This window comes from Chiroxiphia lanceolata, chromosome 17 (assembly GCF_009829145.1).
Source record: "Chiroxiphia lanceolata isolate bChiLan1 chromosome 17, bChiLan1.pri, whole genome shotgun sequence".
In the NCBI taxonomy this organism is placed as follows: domain Eukaryota; kingdom Metazoa; phylum Chordata; class Aves; order Passeriformes; family Pipridae; genus Chiroxiphia; species Chiroxiphia lanceolata.
The window spans coordinates 346,883-372,330 of NC_045653.1; the positions used below are offsets into that span (position 1 = coordinate 346,883).

Genomic DNA, 25,448 nt, shown 5'->3' on the forward strand with positions numbered 1-25,448 from the left:
GCCACGCCACACGCTCTGCTGCGATCCCCATTTGCTGCAGGCCCCACACACACCCCCACTGCCTGCCCAGACCCTGAAGATGCTGAGGGGAACACTCTGGGGCAGGTGGGTATGTAGCTGCCCACATGTGGTTGTTCCCAGTGGGTGCCCGTGCAGCTGGACATGCTGAGCGGCCGTGTCTCACACCTCACTTGGACACAGCTCCCCAAGCTCCAGCCCCACTCCCATGGAGACCCCCGCTCCACCACCCCATGGGCTGAAGATCCCCAGCAATAACTAACACTTACCCCTTATATCCACGCATCACAAGGACGTGCCGGCGTGCCCAGTAAGCCCCACTCTGCCCAGCTTCCCCGGAGTGCTGGTAGGACTGACTGCTGCCTCACTCGCCCACGCAGAGCAGGGCTGGGGGCAGGGGGGCAATGCCAGCCCCCAGCTTGCATGGCCGTGGCCTGCATGGCTAATGCTGGTTTGAAACCCCATCACCAACAGCTCCAGGTCACTGTGGCAGATTCCAAAAGCAGTGCTTGAATGACATGAACCTGGTTGTGCCCTAGAGAGAGGAATGAAGACAAATAAGCCAGGCCTGGATGGGGGGAGGAGGGGACCAATCTGTGTATGTAGATCTCCAGCATCCCTTTAATGAAGAGGTGCCATGGGCTCCCCTGGTTATGCCCAGCAAGCTTACAAGCTTTAAAGACCAGTGAGTTATTGAAGCACACTCTGTTTCCAATACTGTTCTGGCCACGGCTGCAAATCAAACTTCCAAGGGACTGAACTTATCAGGAGCATCATCAGGAAAAATGGTCTTGGCCTGGTTTCTTTTTCTTTGTCCCCCTCCTTCCAGTTAAGTGTTTGAGGTCAAAGAGCTGCAGCCATACTCTCTACGGACCCTGTTCCCCTCGGCCTGCAGCGCAGAGCCCATCAGGCAGCTCCGACAGCCCCTTGCCTCTCGGAGTCTGGCCCCAGCTGGGGATGTGAGGCTGCCCTGGCCGTCCTTCCCCCCCATATAATGAGCCTCCGTTTCTCGACAGCCTGACGCAGGGCTGTGGGCACAGCTGGGTGGCACGAGCCCGGCCAGCAGCTGGGCAGCCCCACCACTCAGCTGGGAGGACACGGGTGCCCCGCTGCAGCCGAGCGAGCCCCCACAGAAGTGGGACCAGCCCCTCAGCCCCGGGCCGACCGACGCAGGCAGCACCCAGGTAGGGATCTTGTACTGAGGGGAAGCTTTTGCCCAGCTCCCTCCCACCCTGACCCTGACCCTCCTGGGACCATCAGACAGGGGCAGTAGCCCGTGCCACCGGACTTGGAGTGGGAGCAGCCAACAGCCATGGCTGCCATGGCTGGAGGGGCACTGGGGGACACCAGGGTGCAACCAAGATCCCGAGTGCCTGGGGCAGCCCCTGCGGCCAACAGCGTCTCACCAGCAAAGCCAAGACCCCTGGCACCCAGAAAACACGATGTTCGGTGCCCCTGCAAGCTGACAGGTCACAGGTGCTCAGGCTGATCTTGTACCCATGTGAGCCACAGAGATCAGGGCACAGGGCTCAGGAACCTCATGGTAACATGGGGTGATTGTATCCAGACCCCTCCTCGGCACAGGAAAGAGGGTACACTGGTAATGGAGAAGTCATCTCTGCAACTGGTGTGTGGGAAACATCCTTTTGCAAGGCCATGCTCCACCTGGGGACAGGACAAGCCCACTCCCTGCATGTGCCACAGGGAGGAACCACAGGGATTTGCCTGCCCAGTGCCTGGGGAGCACAGGGGCCCTGCCCTGTTGTGGATGGGGCTGCCGCCAGGCAGAAATGCCTGGTGGGTCCCGGAGGTAAAGGGACATGAGGGAGGGCAGGAGGAGTGGGATGGGGACAAACAGGACACCTCAGCCTCCGGGTTGGGCAAGCCCCTCAGCCTATTCACCTCTCCTGCCCCATTTCCAGACTCTGGGTAGTCTTGGGCTTCACTGGGGACTACTGGGGGTTCATGTGATGTTTCCAGGCCCATCCCCATACCCAGACATTAGAGATGGTAATCATCCAGCTCGAGGTCCAGCCCTGTCCCATCGTCATCAGGGGTTTCTTGGGATCAGTCCCCCAGGTGACACAGCTCTATCCTTAGAGCAGAGTCCCCAAGGAGGGAGACTGTGTTCTCCATGCCCTATTCCCCCATCTCCATGGGCCCCACATGTGGCTGGCAGCACAAGGAAAGAGGCTGAGGGGTCAGGATCCCTATGGCTAGGAAGCTCCTTGGAGTGGGAGATGACCCAGGCAGGGGTGAGCAGGAGCTGTGGATCCCAGGATCATACCAAAGGGACAGGCAGTGTGAGGGCTCCCAGGGGAGAGTCACCATTAACCTCATGCATCATCCAGATTAGTTTACAGTCACACCACACCAGAACCTCCTTAGCCCCCAGGACGCCCAAAAATAGTTCATAATCCAGACTGGGTGGCCTGTTCAGTGCCAACCACTCAGTGGATGCTCGCAGCCTCATGCCAGCCCCACCTAGCTGCCATGGAGCAGGAATCCAGCCAGGTCCTTCCTAGAGGGTGCCCTGCCAGGACAGCTGGGGCTCAAGGGCTCTGGTTTGCTTTCTCAAGGACGTGGCTGAGCCCACGGCTGACCCCGAGGGAGGCGGCCCTGGAGGGAGCAGCAGTGTGCCCACCTCAGTGCAGCCTGTGCATGGCCTGTGCGCCCCTGCCCGCTGTGTCCAGCCCGCAAGCTTGGCAGAGCGCTCCTGGGTGGTGCATGTCCATGTGTGGCGGGGCTGAGCTGCATGTCAGAGCTGGTACGTGTGTGAACGGAAACGCTGTTTGCTCTGCAAGTTTCTTCCTCCAGACCTCCCCGAAAGTGTGGGAGCGGTGTAGCTTCTGCACCCCTGTCCAGAGCAAAGGAGTGGAGCCTTCCCCTTCCCTCCACTCCCCTCTCTTTTGGGGGATGCCCATGAGACCCCTTCCCTTTTCTCTCCATGCTCTGCTCATGGCAGGAGAGCAGCAGAGCCAGACAGTGCTGCTGGTTTGTGACATTCAGCATTGTGGCAGCAGTGAACCCCAGTTCCAGGGATGGACACACGCCTGAATCCCACATGCACCGCATGGCACCACATAGACCACGACTGGGCAGAAGGATCCACATCCTGCAGCCTGGAAGACCACCTCTGCTGCCTACTCTTTACCTCCATGCAGCCTCAGGGCAGGTGTATCCCCAAGCCTCCACAAGTGCTCTTGACAAGTGCTCTTATATCCACGCCCTCCACACCAGCCAGAACACCATGGGCAAAACCAAACCCACACCTGGGAGAGCAGTAAGAAGGGCAGCAGAGTCCCACTGCCAGTGAGGAGCCTCCAGAGCTGCTCTGGGCCAGGCCTGGGTGCCCTCAGGTCCACTTGGTCCTGTCTGTGACACATGAGCTGTGCTCAGAGCCTGGAGTCTCACCTGCCAGGAATGCCACTGCCATCAAGGGGCCTCACTGACCACTGTCAAGGTCTGTCCTTGACCACAGGGAGCTGCTTTGGGCTCATCACCCCCATCGCAGAGCTTCAGACTGTAGGACAGGCTCCTCACATCCTCAGGGGCCTGACAGTGCAGAGAAGCACCCCAAAAGACCCTGAAGAGCACCTCAAGTACCTATACTGCTTTTGGAGGTCCCCAAGGGCACCTGCTTGTCTTTTCAGGTGGGACACTTATGAAACATTTGTCCAGCACTCTGTCCCTCAGGAGCGAGAGCTCCCCCTGGACTCTGTATGCAGGCAGAGGTGGGACACAATCCAGACTGAGGTAGTGGCTTCAGAGGGTGTCCTGCCAAGCATCTTCCTTCCCTTTGACTGCTGAACTGGAATGTGGCGCCCCCTGACAGCTGTGTCTTGCTGTCTTGCCAAAGTGAAAAACAACGGAGAGGCAGGGAAAGGAGAAATAGGCAGCTTGGTGAGGACCAGCGGGCTGTCACGATGCCACGGGGAGGCTGTCCCTAGCACAGGGACAGGGTCTGTACGGGGTAGGCAGTGCTGGGGGCTGCCTGGCTCACAGGCTGCACCAGCAGAGACACATTGAAACTCTTTTGTGCGGCTTTGCCGAGAGAGCCAACAGGGTCAAAGGCCAGGAGGCAAATGCACCAGCCATGGCAGAACTGAGCAGCCCCCGGCCCTGCCCTTGAGCAGCGGCACTGGAGAAACCACAGTAGCCTGAGCTCTTAACATCCCCACTGTCGTGGGCTGAGCCCAGCTCACCTCACTGCCCCACACCATCCAGCGTTTGCCCCTGCACAGGGCACGGCCGTGCAGTCACTGCTCTGCTGAGCAACCCAGCTGCTGAGCAACCCAGCTGCTGGCACACTCTGCCTCCTCCGCCAGGCCTGTCCCCTTCCCAGGCCCGCCTGCCTACGCCCCAGCCCCGTGCTAGTCCGAGACCCCCGCAGGCAGGAGCTGCAGCTCACCCCGAGGAAAAGGCAAACAGCAAAACGCAGTCTCCAGTCAGACCTGACAGCAAGGTGATGGGTATAAAAGTGCTTTCTCAGGGCCCTTGTCTCCTTTAGGAACAGAGCCAGACATCCCAGTAACCTGTTGGGATCCCTCTCATGGCAGGACTTAGCTGGAGCCAGTGCAGTCCCTCCTGGCCGGCCTCAAGGCCACCAGTATGGACAGAGGCTGGAGCAGAGGCAGGGCTCACACCCAGCAGGGAAAGGGCTCTGGGCTCTTACATTTGTAGGAACCTGATGGAAACACCCGCAGCCCCTGAGCTGGACACTCATGCAAGCAGCCAGCCTGGGAGCTACGGCCAAGCACGAAGATTGCAGGAGGCAGGGTGGAAAGAGATGGGAAAACCCTCACCGGCAGCAAGTGGGGCCAGGGAGGCCTGGCCGGGTGTGAGTCTCATGTGGAAGACTCACTCTCCATTAGTCCCCACCTGGATCTCACACACCGGCATCAGCCCTGACTGTGTTTCACGACCCCCAGTAATGCCGGTGCTGCGTCATGGGCACACTCCTGACAGGAACCCCATCACCCACAGGCTGTTTGGGCTTTGTTCCACACCTTGCCTTCTCCTGGACACACAGAGGAGGCAGCAGGATGGCAGGACATGGGCTGAGCCCCTGCTTCTTCGGGCACAAGAGAGCCCTTGGTGTGAGCTGAGCTATTGTGTGTGGATTGAGCCTGGACACAGCCCAGGTGCTCTCAGGACCACGAGCAGCCACTACCTGAGGATCTAAACCTCACCTGAAGATGCTGCACCCCAACAGCATCAGACAGACCCTCAGACTGGCTCTGGCTCCCACAGAACATACCTGCTGTGAACAGGGGTGGGAAAAGGCACCATGCAGCATTTAACAGCTCTGGCTCCTCGCAGCTGCAGCACAACTCTGCATCCCCAGAGCACTGTATGAACACCGATTGCTTAATCCCATGGCTCCCTGGGGATCCGGGCAGATCCAGCAGCTCCATCCAGCACAGTCAATTTGTGGATGTTCCTCAGCAGCATGAGCTGTGCTCAGCACAAGACCCATTGCTGCTGCCCATGGTACCCACCCACCTGCTGCTCCCTGGGGCAGACTCCCTGGGGTCAGCATGGCATGGACATTGCTGCATCCTCACATCTGTCCTTGCTTCTCCCTGGCCACATCTCTCAAGGGCAGGACAAAGGCCAGCTGCAATCTGAGCAAGCCACAAAGCCAAGGCTTGCTCCTGGCAACTCGAGCTTCCCCGTCTTTCTCCTTACCTGTCCCACACCATGTGTGGCTCTTGTCCTGGTTCGTTCTGGGCACCTTGGCTCTGCCTCCAGTCCCCCACACAAACCCTTTGCAGGATGGGCAGGTGGGGTGTTGGCTACTGTGGTTGTTCAGTGCTTCAAGCCTCCAGTGGGACCATCAGCTCACCCATCTCTAATGAGGGATCAAGCGACCGTGTCTGCCTTGAATTAATTGTGCAGTTGCCATCTTAGTAGAGTTAGAAGCGATTCTCTTGACGAAGGTGCTGCTCATCTTTGTGCAGAGAGGCCAGCACAAGGTCTGTGTGCCTGAGCTGCTCCAGAGGGACTTGTGAGAGCCTGACTTGGCTTCAGAAATGAATTTCAGCACTCAGAGTCACATTCAACTCAGAAATCTAAAAGGGTGTTAGAACCCATCTGGGCTCTGACTCACAAGCCCTGCTCTACAACAGCACTTTTAGGTTCAGTGACATGGTCTGTGTGATGAACACCCATGTCTGCTCCTGTCCCAATGCCCCACACAGGCCTGGTGAGACTCCCTCCTCCTTACATCTGGCATTGTGCAGCTTGTATTGGCTGTGTGAGCATGTCTGGGGTGGAGGTGGTCTGCTGCAGCAGGGGGAATGGCTGTGATGTGCTGAAACAGAAGCCACCAAACCCAGGGCTGCCTGGCATGAAGTGGTAAGGGAGGATTGTAAAGGAGTTATGTTGCCCACGCCCACTGCACTCCAGTGTAAAGTCCAGCAATCCCCCCAAGTCCCCATGATCCCACTGGTCCCAGAGGTGCCATCCCTCACATCTGCTTATGCTCTCCTTCCTCTTGTAGGTGCCTCAGGGGGAGTGGAACAACACGCTGTCCAGGGACAAGGACAGCGAGATCCCGTGCCGGCGCATGCGGAGCGGGAGTTACATCAAAGCCATGGGGGATGATGATAGTGAAGACTCAGAAAACAGCCCCAAACCATCCCCAAAAACTGCAGCTCGGAGGCAGAGTTACCTCAAGGCCACCCAACAGTCCCTGAGTGAGCAGAGCACCACACAAAGGTAACGCTGGAGCTCCTCCAGGAGCTCTGCACGGGTTCCCAGGGCCAACCCTGGAGCAGCCCTCGGGGTCTGGCCAACAGCAGCACCCCACAGAGGCTCCAAGTGGGGATCAGAGCCCAGCAGGGCTCCTGCACCCCAGCTCAGGCAGGGGCAGAGACATGAAGAGAAAAGTGGGACAGGAGGAGATGTGGCAGAGGAATGGAGAGAGCTCCCCATCCTGGTGACTCCAGATAGCCCTGGCATTAGGAGCTGCTCCAGGTCCCTGTCTCCTCAGTGATGGGGAGAGCACTCTTCTGATTGGAGCTGTGGGGATTTCCTCTCCAAGCATCTTCTCCTCTGGGGGAGTACGGAGATCCCAACCTCATGATGCCACTTGGACATGGAAGCTGCTGACCCAGCATGGCTCAGGACACTTGGCACACAGCCCAAGGCCCGCTGGGACTGTGACAGTGGCTTTACTCCACAGGTGTCCCAAGGACCCTGTGACCAGCCAGAAAGTTGGCACACTGGGCTGGGTGATATCCTGAGGCCAGGAGAGAAGAGCTGAGAGGTTAGGCACCGCGTTGAGGGAGGAAGACCCACAATGGTTTGAGCCAGCCATACAGGAGAGCCAGGGGAACACGGCACAAGTTTTGCTGGGCCAGAAGGGGCTGCAGGATGGGAGGGGTGTGACCCATGACCAGTGCTGTGTCCTCACCAGCTGCTCCACTTCCCAGGACAAGCACCTGGAGACTGTCAGTATTTTGGATGCTGCAGCTTTGGAGGATGTGAGTGGTACGGAGGGGCAGGAGGAAGTAGGAACCATGACAGATGAACTCCTGAGGCTCAGCAGGCAGAGGGAAGCTGGGTGCAGGCAGTGTGGGGAACCCTTATGGAGGCTTCAGATTGAGATCAGATGCTGCTTTCTGCTGAGAGACGGTGACAAAATCAACTGTGGGGAGCCCCAGAAATGCCTGCTGTGGATCCATCCCTATTCCCAGCCTTCACGTCAGCCTCAGAGGAACAGAGAGGGGTCATGGGGTCTCTGGTGCAAAATACCTACGTAGAGAGGCTGGGGTTCCTCATTGCCCATCCCGACCATGTCCATCGGGATGTGAGCTGCCTTGAGCGCTGGGCTCAGCCGGAGCACGGGACAGTGCTGGGAAAGGTCTGGGGAGCGCGGGGGGTCGGGGCCGCAGGGATGCGGCTGTGGGAAGCGGGGGGCCCCAGGGGGCTCCGGTCAGAGTTCGTCCTGGCTGGAGCTCTGCCGGAGGCAGCACCCTGCGAGGCGAAGGGGGCTCTGCAGCGGGGCCCTGCCCGGGACGGAGCCAGAGCCGGAGCCGGAGCTGGGGCCGGGGCTGGAGCCGGGGCTGGAGCGGAGCGCGGCCGCCACCTGGTGACCGGCCCTCGCCGCCCGTCGGGGAGCCCCGGGCTCCACCAGCCGGCGAACACTGGCGTGTGGCTGGGACGGGGGGGGCCACAGAGTCACCCAGAGCCAGGGCAAGGCGCAGAGCAAGGAGCTACGATCCGTCCCTCTGCGAGGGCCTCTGCCCCTCCAAGGTCTGTTGGCCGCTCTCTGTGACTCAGTTTCCCCGCGGGCAGGCTGCTCAGTTTCCCCGCAGGGCAGGGTGAAGGGCAGTGGAGTGGCACAGCGAGGGGATGCTGCCCGCTCCAGGGCACCGCTGGCTTACGGTGTGAGCTCACAGACAAAAGATTGTCAGCATGAGGAGAGCACAGCGGAGAGCACAAGGTTTGGGGCTTCACATGGCCTTTGGGCTGCTCAGTGGGTCCCAGGGACTGGGTGTCTCCTTCATCTTCCCTGGCAGAAGGCAGGGCTCACGCTCTCATCCCACCCCAGGATGGAGACTGTGCTGTGGGAGGCCCAGATGCTGCACAGGGCTCTGCCCTGTCCTCAGCTTCGCTGTCCCCCAGGCAAGTGACAGACAGACCTCTGCACCCACAGCTGTGACAGATGGGGGGGGAAGAAGCACTATAGGGGGCCTCTGTCAGGACCAGAGGCCATTCCAGGAAATTCCAACAGGAAAATCTCCATAGATCTCCCGGGTTAGCATCGCTGACCATGCCCTACACCGTGTCCACCCAGTCAGTGACAAGGACCCTACACACAGCGTCTCGTGGTGGAAGAGACGAACAGGCGAGTCCATCCTTCCCACATCCCTCCTCTTCCTCCTGCATCCCTCCATATCCCTCCAGCCCCTGTGTGCCTGGATCTGAGCTGAGACCATAGCTGAGGTCTGTGTTGGGTCATGCTCAGTGACATCCCTGTTCTCCTGCACAGAGGCTCCTGACAAGCCCCAGGACATGGGGACAGACTTTCTCCCAGAGTCTGCAGCAAAGGTGCTCTGGAAATACTGCCCCCCTGCTACTGCATCACTGTAATTCCAGGCTGGCTGCCCTTGGACTTCCTCCAGATAATTTTTTGAGTTCTTCTACACGAATTTTTATACATCTATATATCTATGTATCTATATAGATATATGTGTGTGTGTGTGTATATATATATATATATATATATGTATGTATGTATGTATATATCTTGTATGTATGTATGTATGTATGTATATATTTTCCAGTTGCAAAATCCACAAAACATCATTTAAAAGTCATTTCTCACCCCACCTCTCACTCCCTTCCCACCAGTCCAGGCAGTGCTGTGACTCTGGAGGCTGGCATAGATCCCATGTGCTCCTTGGAGTTCAGCTGGACTAACCTGGCATCTGCAGTGCATTCCTGGGGTCAGTGGGACCCAAAATCTTGTCCCCTCTCCTTCTGCTGCACCCAACAACCCTTCACCTGTGTGCCAGGCTATTCCAGGGGCTGGCAAGGTGAGGAAGAGCTTCCTTCTACTCCAGGGACCAAGCAGTGGACATGGTACCCAGCATCGTCTCCGTGCTGCACAGTGCCTGTGCCTGGCAGAGGGGCCGTGGGCAGGGGTGATCTGGCCATGGGCAGGGGTGGTCTGGCTCTGCTCCAGCAGAGCCCCAGCACTGCCCCCACTGTGGAGTCACCCCTCACATCCTCCCTCTCTGCTGGCAGGAGCCTGGACCGCTTGGATTCTGTCGAGATCCTCCTACCTCCGAAGTTCCCAACCTGGGAGGAAGAATACAACCAGATCTCTGACAGCGTCAATGAGTCCAGCTGCATCAACCAGGTGAGGTGCTGAAGTGCTGACCGACTCTGCCAGCACAGCCTGGCAAGAGAGGCCAGCTCAGGGCAGAGGGAACATCATCTTCTTCCCCCTTCAAAACAAGGCACTGGCTGCACTCCAGGAACTGCACAGGCTGTTCCCTGGTAGCTTTACCAAAGTGTCAAGGCCACCTACTTAATCGTGATTCATATTAGACCCCCTCCCTCCAGCTTTGCCTCCTCTCACACTGCTGGTGCAGCCAAAGTTGTTCTGCCACAGGTATGGTTGCCCAGAGCAGTGCTCCACAGCACTGGATCAAGCTCAGGGCTGCTCCAGGTGCAGGGTTCCACCGTGTCACCCCCTAGAAGCCACCTGCAAGTCTGTCCAACCCTGCTGCAAACCTCTCATGCCCAGTGGGTGGGTACAGAGCCTGGGCCAACCTCACCTGCTACTGTCCAGCCTGGGACACTGCAGCACTGGGTCACCAGGGACAGTGACCCTGCTCAGCTCAGGACCTCATCCCTCATACAGCAGACTGGACCCGGGAACAAGGTGCTTTTAATTCATGAGGCTGAACTCCCAGCTAGCTGGGGATGTCTCTCTTGGATATTCCTGGACCCCATGGGATTGGCAAAGCCGAGGATGCCTGTGAGGTGCCGGTAGTGGGTGGCAAACCCCTTGTCACAGGGTGGACTCATGCCCTGATCCCAGTGTCTGGAATGCAGTTGGTGCAGACTGGGTTTGACTCCCTACACAATGGTCTTGGGATTACTCTGGAGCTCTTCCTGGCTCAGGTGGCTCTAAGACAGCTGCCTCACAGGCCAGGAGATAACTCATGCCAGGACAAGCCTTTGCAGAGGTCCCATGTGCTTATCTCAGCCCTTTGAGTGTCCCAGGCAGGAATGGTTCCACAGGCTTCACCCAGCAGGTCGACTATCACCCTGGGCCTCTGTCATGCCCCATCTCTGTTCATGCTTGTCTGCTGGGAACATATGCCCACACGGGCCTGCTCTGCCTGTGTGCAGTGACCACAGGCGGCAGCACAAGGGGGGGTTGCAGCAGTGGGGTGGGCACCAGGGACCCATGGATGAGGGGGGCTGAGCAGTGTATGTCCTGCCAGTGTTCCCCTCCAGCTGTGTGGGGCTCTGAGGCCTCCTCTGCCCCAGCCCAGCCCCTCTGGCCCCATGGCTGGTACCTCCTGCTGTCCCAGAGCAGTTGGAGCCCTTGGAGGAGAGCTTGGGAGGAGCACAGGGCATTGCTGGGCAAACCTGTTCTCTGTGGTCAGTCTCGTCCCTTGTGCAGCAGCAGCAATTGCTGGGTGTCTCAGTGCACAGAGGGCATCAGGACCATCGTGTCCTTGTCCTTTGCATGTCGGTCCATGCCTGAAGCCAAGTCTCTGCAGAAGACAACGGATCTATGCTCTATCCATGTCTAGAGCTTCTCTTCTGCAGTCGAGTCAGTTGAGTGCTGCACCCCATGGAGTCATCAGAAGGGTCTTGGAGCTGAATGGTCTGAGAAGCCCATGACATGGCAGGAGCTGCCCAGGCAGCCACCTCAGAGACCGACTGGTGGCACTGGGATGCTGGGGGCACACCAACTGCCACAGCAACTGCTCAGATGTGGTGCTGCTGCCATCACATGCACTCTGCCACTGTCCTCCAAATCCCAGAGTTCAGCTCCAGCTGGTTGGGATTGAGAGACCTCCTATGAAGTGCATGTCTGTTGATCCAGGATGGAGCTGGTTCAGCCACTAGTGTCAGTGCCAGAGGCAGTTCCACCCCTGCCCTCACCTTTGTGTGACCTCCAACACCTTTCTTGTGTGTCCAGCCAGACCCAAGTGTCCTCTCACACAGAAGTATCCCCTGCTATGACAGACAAGTCCCCTCTGCTTGGTTTTGTCCCCACTCAGCTCCACCTTGCAGACCTCTGGAAGTCAGGGATTCACCAGGTGTGCATGTCAGCGTCCCCCATCACACCAAGGTGGCCAAAGAGAGCCAGCTGGTGACCCCAAAACTGCCAAGCCCCACTGCGCAGACAGGCCAGACTATCCCCCAGAGCCAAGCCTCTTCCCTCAGGTACACTTTGAACCTGCATTCTTCCCAAGATGGGTCATCTTGGGCATGAGCAGGGTAGGTCACGCAGGGCAGAGCCCAGAAGTGGATGTGCTCTGCAGACTAGAGAAGCAGAGGAGGAGGAAGTGGCATTCCTCCCCACGGGCAGTGCATTGTCTCTCAGGGGTCTGTCCGCATGCCAAATGTGTGCCGTAGCTTTGCTGTGGTGGGAAGGCAGTGCAGCTTCTGTGTGGTTTCTTCTGGCTCGGGGTCAGCAGAGACAGCAGCGAGGTGGCCAGTCCAGCCCCATGAGGGTGAAGGACAGTTTCCCTGATGTGGAGCACGCATGGAGCACACTGGCTCTGTGGGCTGCAGAGGCCCATTGCTGCTCCTGGCCATGCTGGGGGCTTCCCAGAGGTGCTCACTGGGAGCCACACCTTGCCCAGCTGTCCATGTGTGCCAAGGGGTGTCCCAGCACTGTGTGTCTGCAGTGTCCCCTGTGTATATACATGGATATATGGTGCATACAGCAGGCTGAAGGTGTCAGCAGCTTCTCCTATAGTTGAGATGTCCTGTGGAGCTTGCTGTGCTGTGTCCATGCCACTGTTTGAGGGGCCTGTGCGACACCTCACTCGGCAGCTTATGAGCTCTGAAGTTTGTACTGAAGTGTCAGCATTGGTGGCCCCAGGGGACGGGCCACCTGCTCCCCTTGTCCTCAGTCCCTGTGCAGTGACTGTCTGTGTGAGGGGCTCCCTTGTTCTTGGCCTTTAACCTTCTCCAACTCTTTCTTCCAGATGTTTGGACCCCCCTCACTTATCCCTCAGATATTTACCCATGGAGAGCAGGTATTGTCCCACTGGCGTTTCCCTCATCCTTCCTCACGGAACTTTCTCGGGTCAGTGGGGACACCCACGGTGGGGTGTGAGGCAGCTTCTGGAGTCAGCCCATGCCCAGGCCAGCAGCAGGAGGAAGAGGAAAAGAGGAGGAGAAGGAGGCAGCAGGCACTGCAGGGCAGATGGAGAGCTTGGTCCTGGACCCAGCAGGGGCTTAGGGACTGTCAGTTTTAGAGGGGAAGCAGATGCACTTCTTGAGCTATGGAGCTCAGGTGCCAAAGCTGGGCAGGATCAATGTCCTTGAGTGTCAGGAGAAAGAAAGGGCCAGGAGAGATAGAAGTGGGCAACAGGGCCAGTCTTAGCATCTCTCACCTGTATTTCAGAATAGTCTGCTCTGGCCTGGCTCTGGTCAGATCTGGCTGAGCTTCTTGCAAGTCCAAGTTTGCCCAGCTACTGCCATGGGCAGGGCTGGGGCACTGGGGAGGGAGGTGGGGGCAGTGGCAGAATTGCCCCTGCCCAGCCTACTGCAGTTGGCTGCTGAGCCCTCTCCTGGCCCTCACTGCAGATGAGGCTGGGATGGGTTCTGAGGTGCCACCCAGACCCAGCCCAGGCAGCCTGTCCCTGGGCAAGGGTGGGGGCTGTCCCCCAGCCCACACCTCCCCCTTTCTCTTCCCCCATCTCCCCCCATCAGGAGCTCGCCTGCCCTGGTGGGGTCTCCCACCTGTGCTGGGACAGGGGGACCTGGCAGATGCTGGACTAGGATTTTAGCCTCACGTGCTCTCAGCCTCACCATCAGGGGCTGGGGGATGTTTCACAGGCACTGCGGCGGTAAGTCTCTCCTACTCCACAAGCAGGGACGCTCTCGCCTCCAAGGAGGGCCTCCTCTTCCCTCTTGCAGCAGAGAGCCCGGGCACCTTGCACCCCAGCAGCACCAACCACTGCACCTTCCGCGGCACCTGCCACGAGCAGGACCACGCAGGAGTGGCAGCAGGGCAAGGAGCAGGAGGGAAGAGAAGGGCGGCCCGCAGGGGCTGACTGGGGCTGCCCCTCTTCCCGTGCAGGCACCCGAGCCAGAGCTGGGGGAGCAGTACGAGGCGGTCTGCGACTCGACCTACAGCGAAGCCGAGTCGGCGGCTGCGGAGGTGCTGGACCTGCCTCTGCCCAGCTACTTCCGATCCCGGAGCCACAGCTACCTCCGCGCCATCCAGGCGGGCTGCTCCCAGGAGGAGGACACGGGCTCCGTCCGCTCCATCTCCCCGCCCCAGACGGGCAGCCTCAGCGGCAGCAGGACCCTGCCCACCAACAGCAGTGAGTGCCGGTCGCAAAGAGGGACCGGGGGACGGGGCGGGGCCGGGGGGGGGGGGGGGGGGGGACATGGGACGCTGCTGTTGGCCGCCTGGGAGCTGTCGAGCATGCGAGGCACTGAGCTCAGGTTCCTGCATCCCCAGCCATGGCTGTCTGTGACTTCTATGGGCTTATGGGGGCTAGCTCTGGGCTGGAGAAGGTGGCCAACAGCTGGATGCGGGTCCTGGAATGACACACAGGCTCTGGATTCTGCATCAAAAGAAGTGTCGGCAGCAGGTCAAGGGAGGGACTTCTTCCCCCCCTCTACTCTGCTCTCATGAGATGCCAGGAGCAGGGCTGCCTCCAGCTCTGGGGTCCCCAACATCAGAAGGACATGGAACTGTTGGAGCAAGTCCAGAGGAGGCCACGGAGATGCTCCAAGGGCTGGAGCACCTCTGTTCTGGAGCCAGGCTGGGAGAGCTGGGGGTGTTCTGCCCAGAGAAAAGAAGGCTTCAGGGAGACCTTAGAGCACCTTCCAGTGCCCAAGGGAGATGGGAGTGCAAGGGAGATGGAGAGGGACTTGGGACAAGGGCCTGAAGGGATCGGGCAAAGGGCAATGGCTTCCCACTGCCAGAGGACAGGGTTAGATGGGATACTGGAAAGAAATATCACAATGTGGGGGGTGGGGAGGCCCTGGCACAGGTTGCCCAGAGAAGCTGTAGCTGCCCTATGCTGGGAAGTGTTCAAGGCCAGGTTGGACACGGCTTGGAGCAACCTGGTCTGATGGAAGGTGTCCCCACCCACGGCAGGGGGATGGGACTGAATGATCTTTGAGGTCCCTTCCAACCCAAACCATTCAGTGACTCCATGCTGGGATCTGTCTGGCATGGCTGGCACAGCCTGTAGAGGTCCACGAGATCTCCATACCTTTGTTCAGTCAAGCCAAACCTGAGCCTGAGTGCTGCAGCTGGACCCCCTTCTGGGACCCCCACCTTGCCCAGAAGCACTGGCCTCCCTCTGTGCCCTAACCCCTCCAGGGTTGTGGGGGCAAGAGAACCTGCAGCACAGGCAGCAGCCCTGCTGCCCTACACTAGGAATAGCTTCCATCCTCCTCCTTCTCCTCACCACAATGTATCTCTCGTTGCTCCAATCCAGGCTGCTGTTGGCAGGTTTAACCTCTCTCTGAAACTCTTGGGAACAAAACTCCATCAGAGATTGCACTGGCTTCCCCAAGGTCTGCGTGTATCCAGTCTCTGCAGCCCCATCAGCCAGAGGCAGGAACTGGGGTTGATGGGAAGAGGGAGAGCAGGAGGTGTTTGCCTCCATCCCTCAGTGATGGAGGTGTGACAAGGCTTTGGGGCTCACCATTAACTTCTTTGCAGGTTCTTGCACAGGCAGGACTCCCGGAAACAAGTCTTTCTAATCAGAGCTTGGGAAAAAAGATAAATGGTGAGAATTTGCCTCCTCCATATCCACAGGGTTTGTGATTTTGCCCAGCAGAGCCACAAGCAGGTCTGACCCTGCCCAGAAGCCCGGGCAGCCTGGATCTGAGCCGATCATGGGGCTCTTGTGCCATCCAGGTGACAGTCCAGCTCCACACCAAGGAGGAGGAGCAGTGTTGGGCTGGGTTTGCAGTCTAGTCCCTTCCCCTGCAGGCAGGGTGACAGAGGTGACAGGCAGACAGCATCACCCTAGTGCATCCAGCCCTGGGGCTGCTACCTAGAGACTAGTCTCAAAATGTCTACAGTGAGATCCTGGGAGTTCATCCCTTGTCTGAACTGACTCCAACTGCTTTCTTTCCCATGACAGAATCAGAGGAGCCATGTAGGTGTCTGACAAATCAACTCCTATTTTCCCCTCACCATCAATGGAGACTCCGTTGCAGCCTTCCAGTATCTAAAGGGGCTTATTAAAAAAGAGATAGAGGGACTTTTTACACAGGCAGATAGTGATAGGACAAGGGAAAATGGTTTTAAACTAAAAGAGGAGAGATTTAGATTGAATGTTAGGAAAAAGTTCTTTACTCAAAGGTTAGTGGGGCACTGGAACAGGTTGCCTAGAGAAGCTGTGGCTGCCCCATCCCTGGAACTGTTCAGGGCCAGGTTGGACAGGGCTTGGTCTAGTGGAAAGTGTCCCTGCCCATGACAGAGCTTTAGAATTGGGTGAGCTTTAAGGTCCCTTTCAACCCAAACCATTCTGTGACTCTATGATGACAGATAGTGAGATCCTAACATCCCTGCTGTGGGGTAAGAACAGGTCTTCTGCTGAGTTTCAAGGCACTAACGAGCCTTCCTGAGCCCCAGAGCCCAGCACCCCTGTGCTGAGCCATTGCAGTTGTCCCTGGCTGCAGACACCCGCCAGGCACTGGAGGCTGGGATTATTCATCTCATCTCTTGATTAGGAATTACTATACTGGACAAGAGCCTGGCCTCTCCCTGCAGTGTTAGTCAGGACTGACTCCATGCCCCGGGGTCAGGGTGAGGCTGTGGGCAACCGTGTTCTGCTGGTTTCTCTCCAGCCCGACCATCTCTCCCAGTAGGCTGCTCCCAGTTCCACGCCAGCATGGGGCTCTTTCCCAGATGCCTGGCCAGAGCTGGCTGTGCCTCGGGCTGAGCCCTCCCCTTCCCGCGTGGCCAGAGCACCCAGCACCTCTGGGATGACTGGGGGGGCTGCCTGCACTCCCTGTCAGGACCACTCTGCCCTCCCCAGTGCTGTCCCAGGCACTCAGCACCCAGGTGGGAAGCAAGGAAGGCAAGTGCTTTGCCCCAGGATGTTAATCCAGCACTGCCAAGCGCATCACTAAACCATGTCCCTGAGTGCCTCATCCACATGTTTTTTGAACGCTCGCTCACAGAATTCATAGGAAGTTCACAGAATATTCTAAATTGGAAGGGGCCCACATTTCTGGGGGTAGTGCCTCCACCTCTGCCTTGGGCAGCCTGTTCCAATGCCTGACCACCATTTCCATGAAGTAACTTTCCCTATTATTCAATCTAAACCTCCCCTGGTGCAACTTGAGGCTATTTCCTGTCATCCTGTCACTTCCTCCGTGGGAGCAGAGACTGAACCCCACCTGGCTCCCCACTCCTGTCAAAGAGTTGTAGAGAGTGAGAAGGTTCCCCCTGAGCCTCCTTTTCTCCTGGATGAGCCCTCACAGCTCCCTTAGCTGCAACTTGTGCTCCAGACCCTTCCCCAGTTCCGTTCCATTCCCTGGACATGCTCCAGCACCTCAATGTCTTTCTTGCCATGAAGGGCCTGAAAAAGTGACCCCAGGATTGGAGGCATGACCACAGTGCAGGGGGATGGTCACTGCCCTGCTCCTGCTGGCCACACTAGGACTGGTACAAGCCAGGATGTCATTGGCCTTCTCGCTAACCTGGACACGTGCTGGCTCGTGCTCAGGTGCTGTCGACCAGCATCCCCAGGTCCCTTTCCTTGCATCTGTGCATCTAAGTGGTTAGTGGTGTAGGAGAGGGGCCTCCCAAGCAGCAGCTTGGTACCTCAGCTTGGCAGCATCAATCTGGACCAACAGAGAGAAGCGGATGCACCATCACCTGCAGGTGCTCATGGCAAGGCTCCACGCAAGACTCTGGGGTGAAAGAACTGAGAGCCCTCACCTGCTTACATCCCATCCTCCTGTACCCAGAATCTGTGCACCAGCCCAGAGGAACGGGAACCACCATGGGCCCAGTTCCCAGACAGGGGTTTTGGCTTTTGTCTCTGTTGGGACACATCCTTAAGAGGCACCAGCAACAGCAGTGCTGGGGCTGACACAGGCTTCTCGTTCCTTGAGGGTAGGTGGGGGTTGGATCTTAAAGCAAAAGGATTCAGGCACCATCCGAGGGCAGGATGGTACAGGAGGGGCAACAAGCTCCATTTCAGAAGAGTGCCAGTCCCGAGGTCTATGTGGGGAACACGGCCAGGGGAGAGCCCTGACAGCTGTCAAACCTCTGCCACAGCTCCTCCCACTAATGCCTGTGTCACCGGCACATTACAAAGCAATTAGCTCCCATTTGACAGCCAGGGAGACAGATGATGAGCTGCCCTTGATCAGCCTTAAACAAAGCTTTGTGCCTTGCTCAGCCGGAGATTCAAAAGCCCCAATGGAACCTATTCCTCTAATTGCCAGGCGTGTGGTGACAGGCAAGCTGGCTGGGGAGCATCACAAAGGGATCCCCAGCCCCGGCTCCTGCTTAGTAGAGGCAACTGTGGGAATTGCTTTTTTAACAGACTACTTGCAATGCAGAGTGGAATATCTGATATCCAGGGAAAACAGGAAAGCAGAGGTGAGCAAAGCAAAGACAGCAGGGAAAGCTAACACCAAGCCAGTTCCTCTCCCCAGTCCCCCGTGTGCCATCTGGTAACTGCACACTTGCTCAGAGCATTCTGCCCTGGGATTCAGCAGCCTGATCCCAGAAAGCCCACGTTCCCAGCTCCTTATCCTGTGTCCAGATCTCTTCCAGGGAGGGCAAGGCTGCATGCATCTTCTGGCCCATCCATATGCCAGAACTTTGCCAAGCCCAGGCTGGTCATGAGAGCACTAACCAGGAGAAGTACTCCTAAGGTTGGGACAGAATAGCTGCCTTCTGCCTCCCACCTACTTCCTGTCTTCTTTGTGTTGCTTTTGTTTCCCTTCTTATCGCTAAATTGGAGAGCTGGCTCGTAGGCCCATGGCTGTTCTGGGAACCCTGCCCTGCCCCAGGAGAAGGCAGGTGCCAGCCTGGTCCCCTGGCACTGATGCTCTTTTGCAGGGGCAGCGGGGCCGTGCTTAGTGGAGGAAGGACAAAGTGCCTGCACACACCTGTGCGGCGTCACGGCGTTGTGCTGGCCCAATCCCCAAGGGTTGTCTCACTGTGGAATGAGTTTCCACAGCTTCTGGGAAAGCCATGTGGCTTCTGGGAAAGTCGTGTAGCTCTTCCTCCTCCTCTGTGTGCAGTGAACTTGGTTTCTGTGTAGGAAGGTGATTTTTGTTCCTCTCAGCTGTCATGGCCTTCTCTTCTGTGTGGGAAAGAAGCAGTGGTGTGAAGGCAAAGGGAACTCACACCAGGCCAGGAGCCATCGCTCCACCTGCGCATGAGTGTCCAGGACTGAGGGATGAAGCACCACTGCAGCCCCTTCACTAATCACATTGGCCCACGCTGACCCCACATGGTCTTTGGGAGGGACTTTTATCGTTCCCTTCAGATTTTCTCCTTTTTGACCTAGATTTCACGTTCCAGAAATAGCTTTCTCTGACATACAAGCAGGAAAGGGATTAGAGGGAGAGACTGTGTGTCTGTGTGTGTTTCTATGTGCGCGCACGCACACCAGGGAGAGATTTGTGTTGCACGCTCTGTCAGTGCAAAGGAAAAAAGGGCACGTACACATGTTCTGTAGTGTATTCATGTGCGTGTGGGACACAAAGAAATTTATGACAGCTGTTTCTCTCCACATTTGCCAGTTCATTTTTCACCTCTGATCTTTTCCTTGTTATTATGGAAACTCCACCACCGCCCTGTGCCCAGCCAGCACTCCCTTTTCCCTTTTCCCCAGGAAGCTGTACCGTGGCCACAACCTCGCTCTCAGCTCCACCCCCAAACCCAAATCGTCCCTGTCTTTCTGTGCCTGGTGCTCTTTGCTGCCAGATTTCAGCTTTTCCACAGGCAGCAAGCTCACTGCCTGCTGCAGGCACATATCTGGCACCCCAAAACAGTTGCAATGGGTTTGAGTCCACAGAAATATCACTCGCCCAGATCCCCAGGAAGGGGGGAGCTGCAGCCACACATGATGCTGTGCTGGCACAAACAGATGCAGGGGAGGTGACCATAGCTCCAAGGTCCTGGCCAAGCCTGCCTTCTCCCAGCAGGGACCATCTACAGAGGAGTAGAAACAAAGGCAGCTGCCAGCATTTCCCTTTGCTGATATGGTCAGAAAGCCAAGTCCTTCTTGTTGCTTGCTTTTATCAGCCTTGATAGCAGGAAAGGGAGTCAGTAGTGCTGACCTCATGGGAGAGAAGAAATCAAAGCACCAAGGGATGCCTTGGCTCGTTTGGGGCCTCTGGAAGGGCAGCAACAGGAATTCATGCATGGTGCAGTGCTCTGCCCATGAGGAGAGCTGGGTGGGGGGCAATTTTCCATGTACGCAGACACCTGAGGTCTCTCCTCAGGCCGAGGGGCCTGGTGCCACCCCCACACACTGGCCATCCATGTAAGCCAAGCGAGCACAGAGCTGCCCTGACACCAGACAGCCTCAGGTGCTGCTTTGTGTCCCTGCTGTCGGCGTTGCTCAGCCCCTCTCTGCGGCTCCCTGTGGCCACAGGGCTTGTGCCATCACTGGGGCAGCAGTGACCGATGGCCTTAGCTGAGGCACACACACCTGTACCAGGAGAACTGGGCTGGGTGGGGTTCAGTGAGGCCATGCAAACAGCCTGGAGCATTTGCAGGATGTCAGACATCACAGGCAAATGAGGGTTTCTTTGTATGTAGTTCTCTTGTTTGGCATTGCTTTTCCTCTCCTTCATGCTCTTCCATTACCTTTTCCATCTACTGAGCCATGATGTGGGTATTCCTGAGGATTCAGGAAGAGTTTGGCTCAGGGCTTCGCAGTCCATGTGGATGAGGGGCTCTCAATCCTGAGCTGCTCCCCACTCGTTGCCTGGGAGCCCCCGAATTGAAAACAAGTTTCCTTGTGTTCTTCTGTTGGTCCTCAGGCTCAGGGCTGACGCTGCGACCAGATCCTCCTTCAGCCCCATTGTGCTGCTGCTTCCTAAAGCAGAAGCAGCAAAGCTGCAGCAGTTCGGTCTCTGAACACCGAGGGGGGCGACGGCTCAGCGCGTGAGCTCAGTGTAGTGTTTCCCACGGCGCTTTGATTGCTCCTTGCTGCAGACTAGCCCTTCTCCTAGGGCTGGGAACCCAGCGAGTCATCAATAAATCACAGCACCACTCAAGAAGTGATGGTAGCAGCGAGGAGCCGGGGCGGCACACGTGCTGCTGGCGGGAGCCACGTGGCAGCACCGCTCCCCGCACAGCCAGGAGCCCTGCCCAGGGCCAGGCACCCGCGGGCAGCGCCACTGGGCAGTGGTGGGCGGCGGGCCCATGGTGGGCTGGCGGGCACCAGCTGCCCATCTCAGTCAGACACTACACGGTGTGGCTCTGGTCTTGCAGAGATATCCCCAGCCCCATGTCCAGGCGAACTGGGTGCTCAGTTCCATGTGTCTCAGAACAGGATCGGAGGGATGGAGCTGGACACTGCTCCACCACCCAGCACGTCTGTGCCCAGGGTGCCAACTCGGGGTGGCTGTGCCCAGGCAGGTTCTTCCCCGCAGCCTGCACGCTGTGCCAGCCCCGCTCCCCTCCGCACCCTCATCCCCCATCAGGCCTGCTCAGGCAGCCCAAGGGGAGGCATAAGGCACAGCCCCAAGCACAGCACCCGCGCCCAGTGAGGCTCCACTCCCCCTCCCCGTGCCCATCGGGGCAGAACTCCACCAGCAAATCTCTCGTACCAGGGGAAAACACCCTCAAGGAAAACCTCCCCGTCCCGCTGTTTCCTTTACATGTATGTCCCCTTGCCCCGGAGGACTCCTCCTGGCGATCCTGGAGCAGGTGCGTGGCGGGTGGGTAGACGCCCACCGGCCACGCGGGTCCCACCCGCGCCCGGCGCCGGGGGCAGGAGCGGCTGGAGCGGGGGGGACACGGGGGCTCTTTCATCCAAACCCACGTTCGCGCGTGGGTGGAGGCGGGGCCGCGCCGGAAAAGATGTCAACGCGACAAGGAGACAAAGCTTCCGCGTGGGGTGGGAGCGGTGCCCGCTTTGTTCAGCAACGCCCGGCTCCCCCGCGGCAGCGCCGGTGCGGGAGCGGCCAGCGGCACCCCCGCCCCGTCGGCAGCGAGCGGGACGCGGGGGTGCCGCGGGTCCCGGTGCGCCGAGCGCGCTCCCGCGGGGCCGGCGGGGCGGGGGGAACCGCGCGGGGCGGGACCGCGCGGCGGGGGCGGGGCGGGGGTTTAATGCGCGGCCCCGCCCGGGCGCGCGGCTGGAGCGGCGGGCGCGGTGAGTGCGGCGGCGGCTCCGCGCGTCTCCTCCTTCCTCCAGCGGCGGCCGCACGAGCAGCCGGAGCGGCCCCGGCCCGCGGCTCGTCCTCCTCTTCCTCCCCTCCGCGGGACCCAGGCCGGGCCGAGCGCCCGCGCCCCCCGCGTCTCTCCGGTCCCCTCCGCCCCTCTTTGTGTCTCCCATGGCTTTGTGTCTGGAGCTCCTCAGGCAATGTGAGTGACCGCGCGGGCGGGGGGCCGGGCCGGGCCCTGCATGGCTGCGGGCGGGGGTGCCGCCCTCTCCCTCCCTCGCTCCTGCTGCTGCTCCGCCGCTTGCCGGGCCCGCCGCCCCTTCCGCTTCCCACGCGCGTCCCAGCCCTCCGTGGGACCTGCTCGGCCGCCGCGGGGGGGTCCCGCTGCCGCCCCGCTCGGCTCCGGGGTGGGGAGGGGTGCGGGGGGCTGCTCCATCCTCCCCCGCATGTTGCCTGCGCCGCGGGGGGCCGGGCTCTACCCCCCTGCCAGCCCCGGAGCGCCGAGCCCGCTGTCCCCGACCCTGCGGGGGCCGTGCAGGGTCGGGCCGGGTGCCTAGCCCGGTGCTTCGGGCCCTTAAGGAGATCCCTCCCTGTGCTGGAGGGAAGGAAGCGGCGCTTCCCTAAGTGTGTTCCCTAGCGGGGAACACGGGCCCCTTCTTTGGGGAGGCGTTCAGATTCTTCCGAAAAAGAAAAGGGAATTGCCTGGGCGAGGCACGAAGCTGAAGGCTGACATTTCGCAGCGCAGAGAGCTGGCACCTCCCGGCCAGAGCTGGCTCTGGAAAGTCTCTTTTTTTTAGCCTGGGAGAACAAGTCCTGGTTAAAGGTACCTAGTGTAGCACCTTAGCGTCGAGGTGCCCGACCTGTCCGAGAGCTGAGGCTGAATCCCTCCGGATTTAACTGCAGGTGCAGCTCACCATTGGTGTGCCATGCAGGAGGGTGGGGATGCTGGGTTGGTTGTGAGCAGTAAGTGAACGTGGCTCCTAATTTCTACTCCAGTCTTCAATGAGAGGCTCAAAAAGGAGTATTATTTGCAGGATGCCGTTGATAGGACTAATATTACTTATTCTGCAAAGGACCTTGACCCCAGGGTGTGTGTTTTAGAGACAGGAATGGAATTAGGACCTCTGAATTCTGGGCTTTAGCTTGTCATTTGGGGAAGGAAAAGAAGAAAAGGGAAAAAAAAAACCTCACGGCATGTGGCATTGGATTCTAAAATAAATTCCAATCATGTGGGATGTTAACAAGCCAGATTGCCAAGTCGTGTAAGTTGGCAGACTTGACTCCAGAGGGTCCCAATTACTTTGCTGGTAATTCCTCTTCAACAGCAATTTGGTGCTATGAAGTTACATGTTCTTGAATGTGTGGAGAAAAGTAAGTTTAACTAGTGATCAAATGCAGTCTGCTTGGCTTTCAGATAAAGTACTGATGTACATGTACCTTAATATTCAGAAGAGGGTTACGTGCAGAATTTGTTTGATGTGTTGCAGTTATGGAAAACCTAAAAATTCATCTATAAGGTGCAAGTGCTAAACTGCCATCTGCTATTTTTGCATCCAGCTTGCTACTTCTGTCCCACTTCTGTAGTGGCAGTGTAAGTTTGTGGTATAGCTCAGGATGCTGAGATCTCTAGCATGGCCGTGGAAGTGCTGGGTGTAACTGCTGGGCACTGCCAGCTTGGAAAGGACAAGGCGACCCTGTGCAGCCTCTGCCAGACCCTGATCAGCAAAGATGATAATGGAAGAACTTGGTTTCTGTGATATGTGGATTGTCTGTCTGGAGAATACAATGGAATTTTGTAAAGTACGGAGCACTGGGAGGCCAACAGGTACCGGTGTGGAACCGTAGCCAGTGTCCCGGCACACACTGTCAGCTTGTGTTTCACTCACAGCTGTGTGAGAGTCCTTGGATACTCTGGTGATTGGTCTGTGCGTGCAGTTTAGATTTGTGGACACTTCTGACAACTTCGCTCAGGGTTATTCTGCTCTTCCAGTGTAATGCATGGGAGACCAGCTGCTCCATGAGCTTGTTCCTAGCTCTGTGTGCTGCCAGAGCAAGAGAACTGTAAAAGCTTGTAATCGACAACTAATAACTGCCAGGCGCTTACTGTGTGTCAAGTCTTGTCTGCTGTATGGATTTTCCTGTTGTCTAAGCCCCGACTTTTGTAGTTTGGAACTAGTTCACTGGGCCCTGTGAAAGTCACTCTGTGACATTTAATTTTTCTAATAACCCACTCCATGCATGCCTGCAGAGGGAAGGCATCAAGCAGGGCTTGCTAGTGCCTCTTTAGCTGATTCTGATACTCTTGCTCGGTGCAACCTGCACAACAGCCTCAAATATTTTTTAATGGATTGAGGAGGCATAATTGGATTCAGAGCAGTGCAAGTTACGGGGACATATGTGAGCTGGAAGGATTAAGGCTGTGCAGGCGGGTGGCCTTGTTCAAGAAAAATCCACTTTAATTTCTGCAGTGAAAAGTTGTCAGTGTGTTTCCCATCAGAGCAGATTTAAAAGCGAGGGGAGCAATGCTAAGTATGATTGCTGTTCGCTGTGAAAGGCGATTAGAATTCAGGCTGTCAGATACTGTGAGGGCTGTAGTTGCGCTTGGGGATGAGAATGGTGAATTCTCATCTGGGTCTCTCCAGAACAGTTCATGAAAGATTGAGTTTATCCTTCCCTTCTTTCCCAGTCTCCATGCCAGCCTGCCACCCAGAGAGAGGGAGAAGTGGATACCAGGGTTTGACATAAGCTGCCTTTAAACAAGTGGAAGTTTTTTGAGGATTTGCAGATGGGCTTGTTTAGGAGAGGAGAAAATATTTAGGAGAGTGGAAATTCTGTCTGCTTCATTTTGTTGCAGAATTAATTAATTGTGTTTAGTGCAGATGGGTGCAGTCTGTCCCCTGGAGAAACCAGGGGCAAGAGGAACAGCAGCCCCATGGCTGAAGTCCTGACCAGGTTCTCAGGCCTGTGCTTCACTTCTGCTCTGCCAGAGTCTGGTTTATAAATCCAAAAGGCGCTATTGCAACAGCATTTGTGATTTCCACTAGAACCAGTGAGGTAAGTGCTAGTCTGCTGTCAGGGACAAGTGACAAACAGTCTTGGGGGAGTTATTGGTCCCCCAGGCCCGGAAACTGTTGGATTTCTGGAGAGGGACAGGGCTGCGGGCTATGCACTGCCAGACCTCTTCCCAAACTTCTGTACATTTTAATACTGTGAAGGAAGACAGCTGAGTTTTGATTCTCTCCTACTTACCTTCTTGCTGCTGAGCTTAGTCTTGCACCATGAATTGCCAATAAAGGCATGTGCCAGAGGGGCACATGCCCCTGCTGGGATAGAGGCAGGGTGCCCGATGCCCTCACAGGTGCTGCAGTGTCACCTGA

At 57.7% G+C, this 25,448-nt stretch overlaps 1 protein-coding gene across 8 annotated transcripts in view; it reads left to right on the top strand.

Annotated features, from left to right (window-relative positions):
- The window catches only part of DLGAP4 (DLG associated protein 4), a 149,703-nt gene that overhangs the window by 85,311 nt on the left and 38,944 nt on the right, over positions 1 to 25,448 (top strand). The window contains exons 4-8 of one of the 8 annotated variants that reach the window (XM_032705340.1): positions 1,035 to 1,202; positions 6,524 to 6,741; positions 9,778 to 9,892; positions 12,714 to 12,764; positions 13,814 to 14,060. In XM_032705340.1, coding sequence (XP_032561231.1) covers positions 1,035 to 1,202; positions 6,524 to 6,741; positions 9,778 to 9,892; positions 12,714 to 12,764; positions 13,814 to 14,060 — 799 coding nt within the window. Of the gene's footprint in view, positions 1 to 310; positions 365 to 1,034; positions 1,203 to 3,634; positions 3,672 to 6,523; positions 6,742 to 9,777; positions 9,893 to 12,713; positions 12,765 to 13,813; positions 14,061 to 21,985; positions 22,274 to 25,448 lie in introns of those variants that run through there. The other 7 variants (XM_032705342.1, XM_032705345.1, XM_032705341.1 and 4 more) reach the window with 7 other exon arrangements.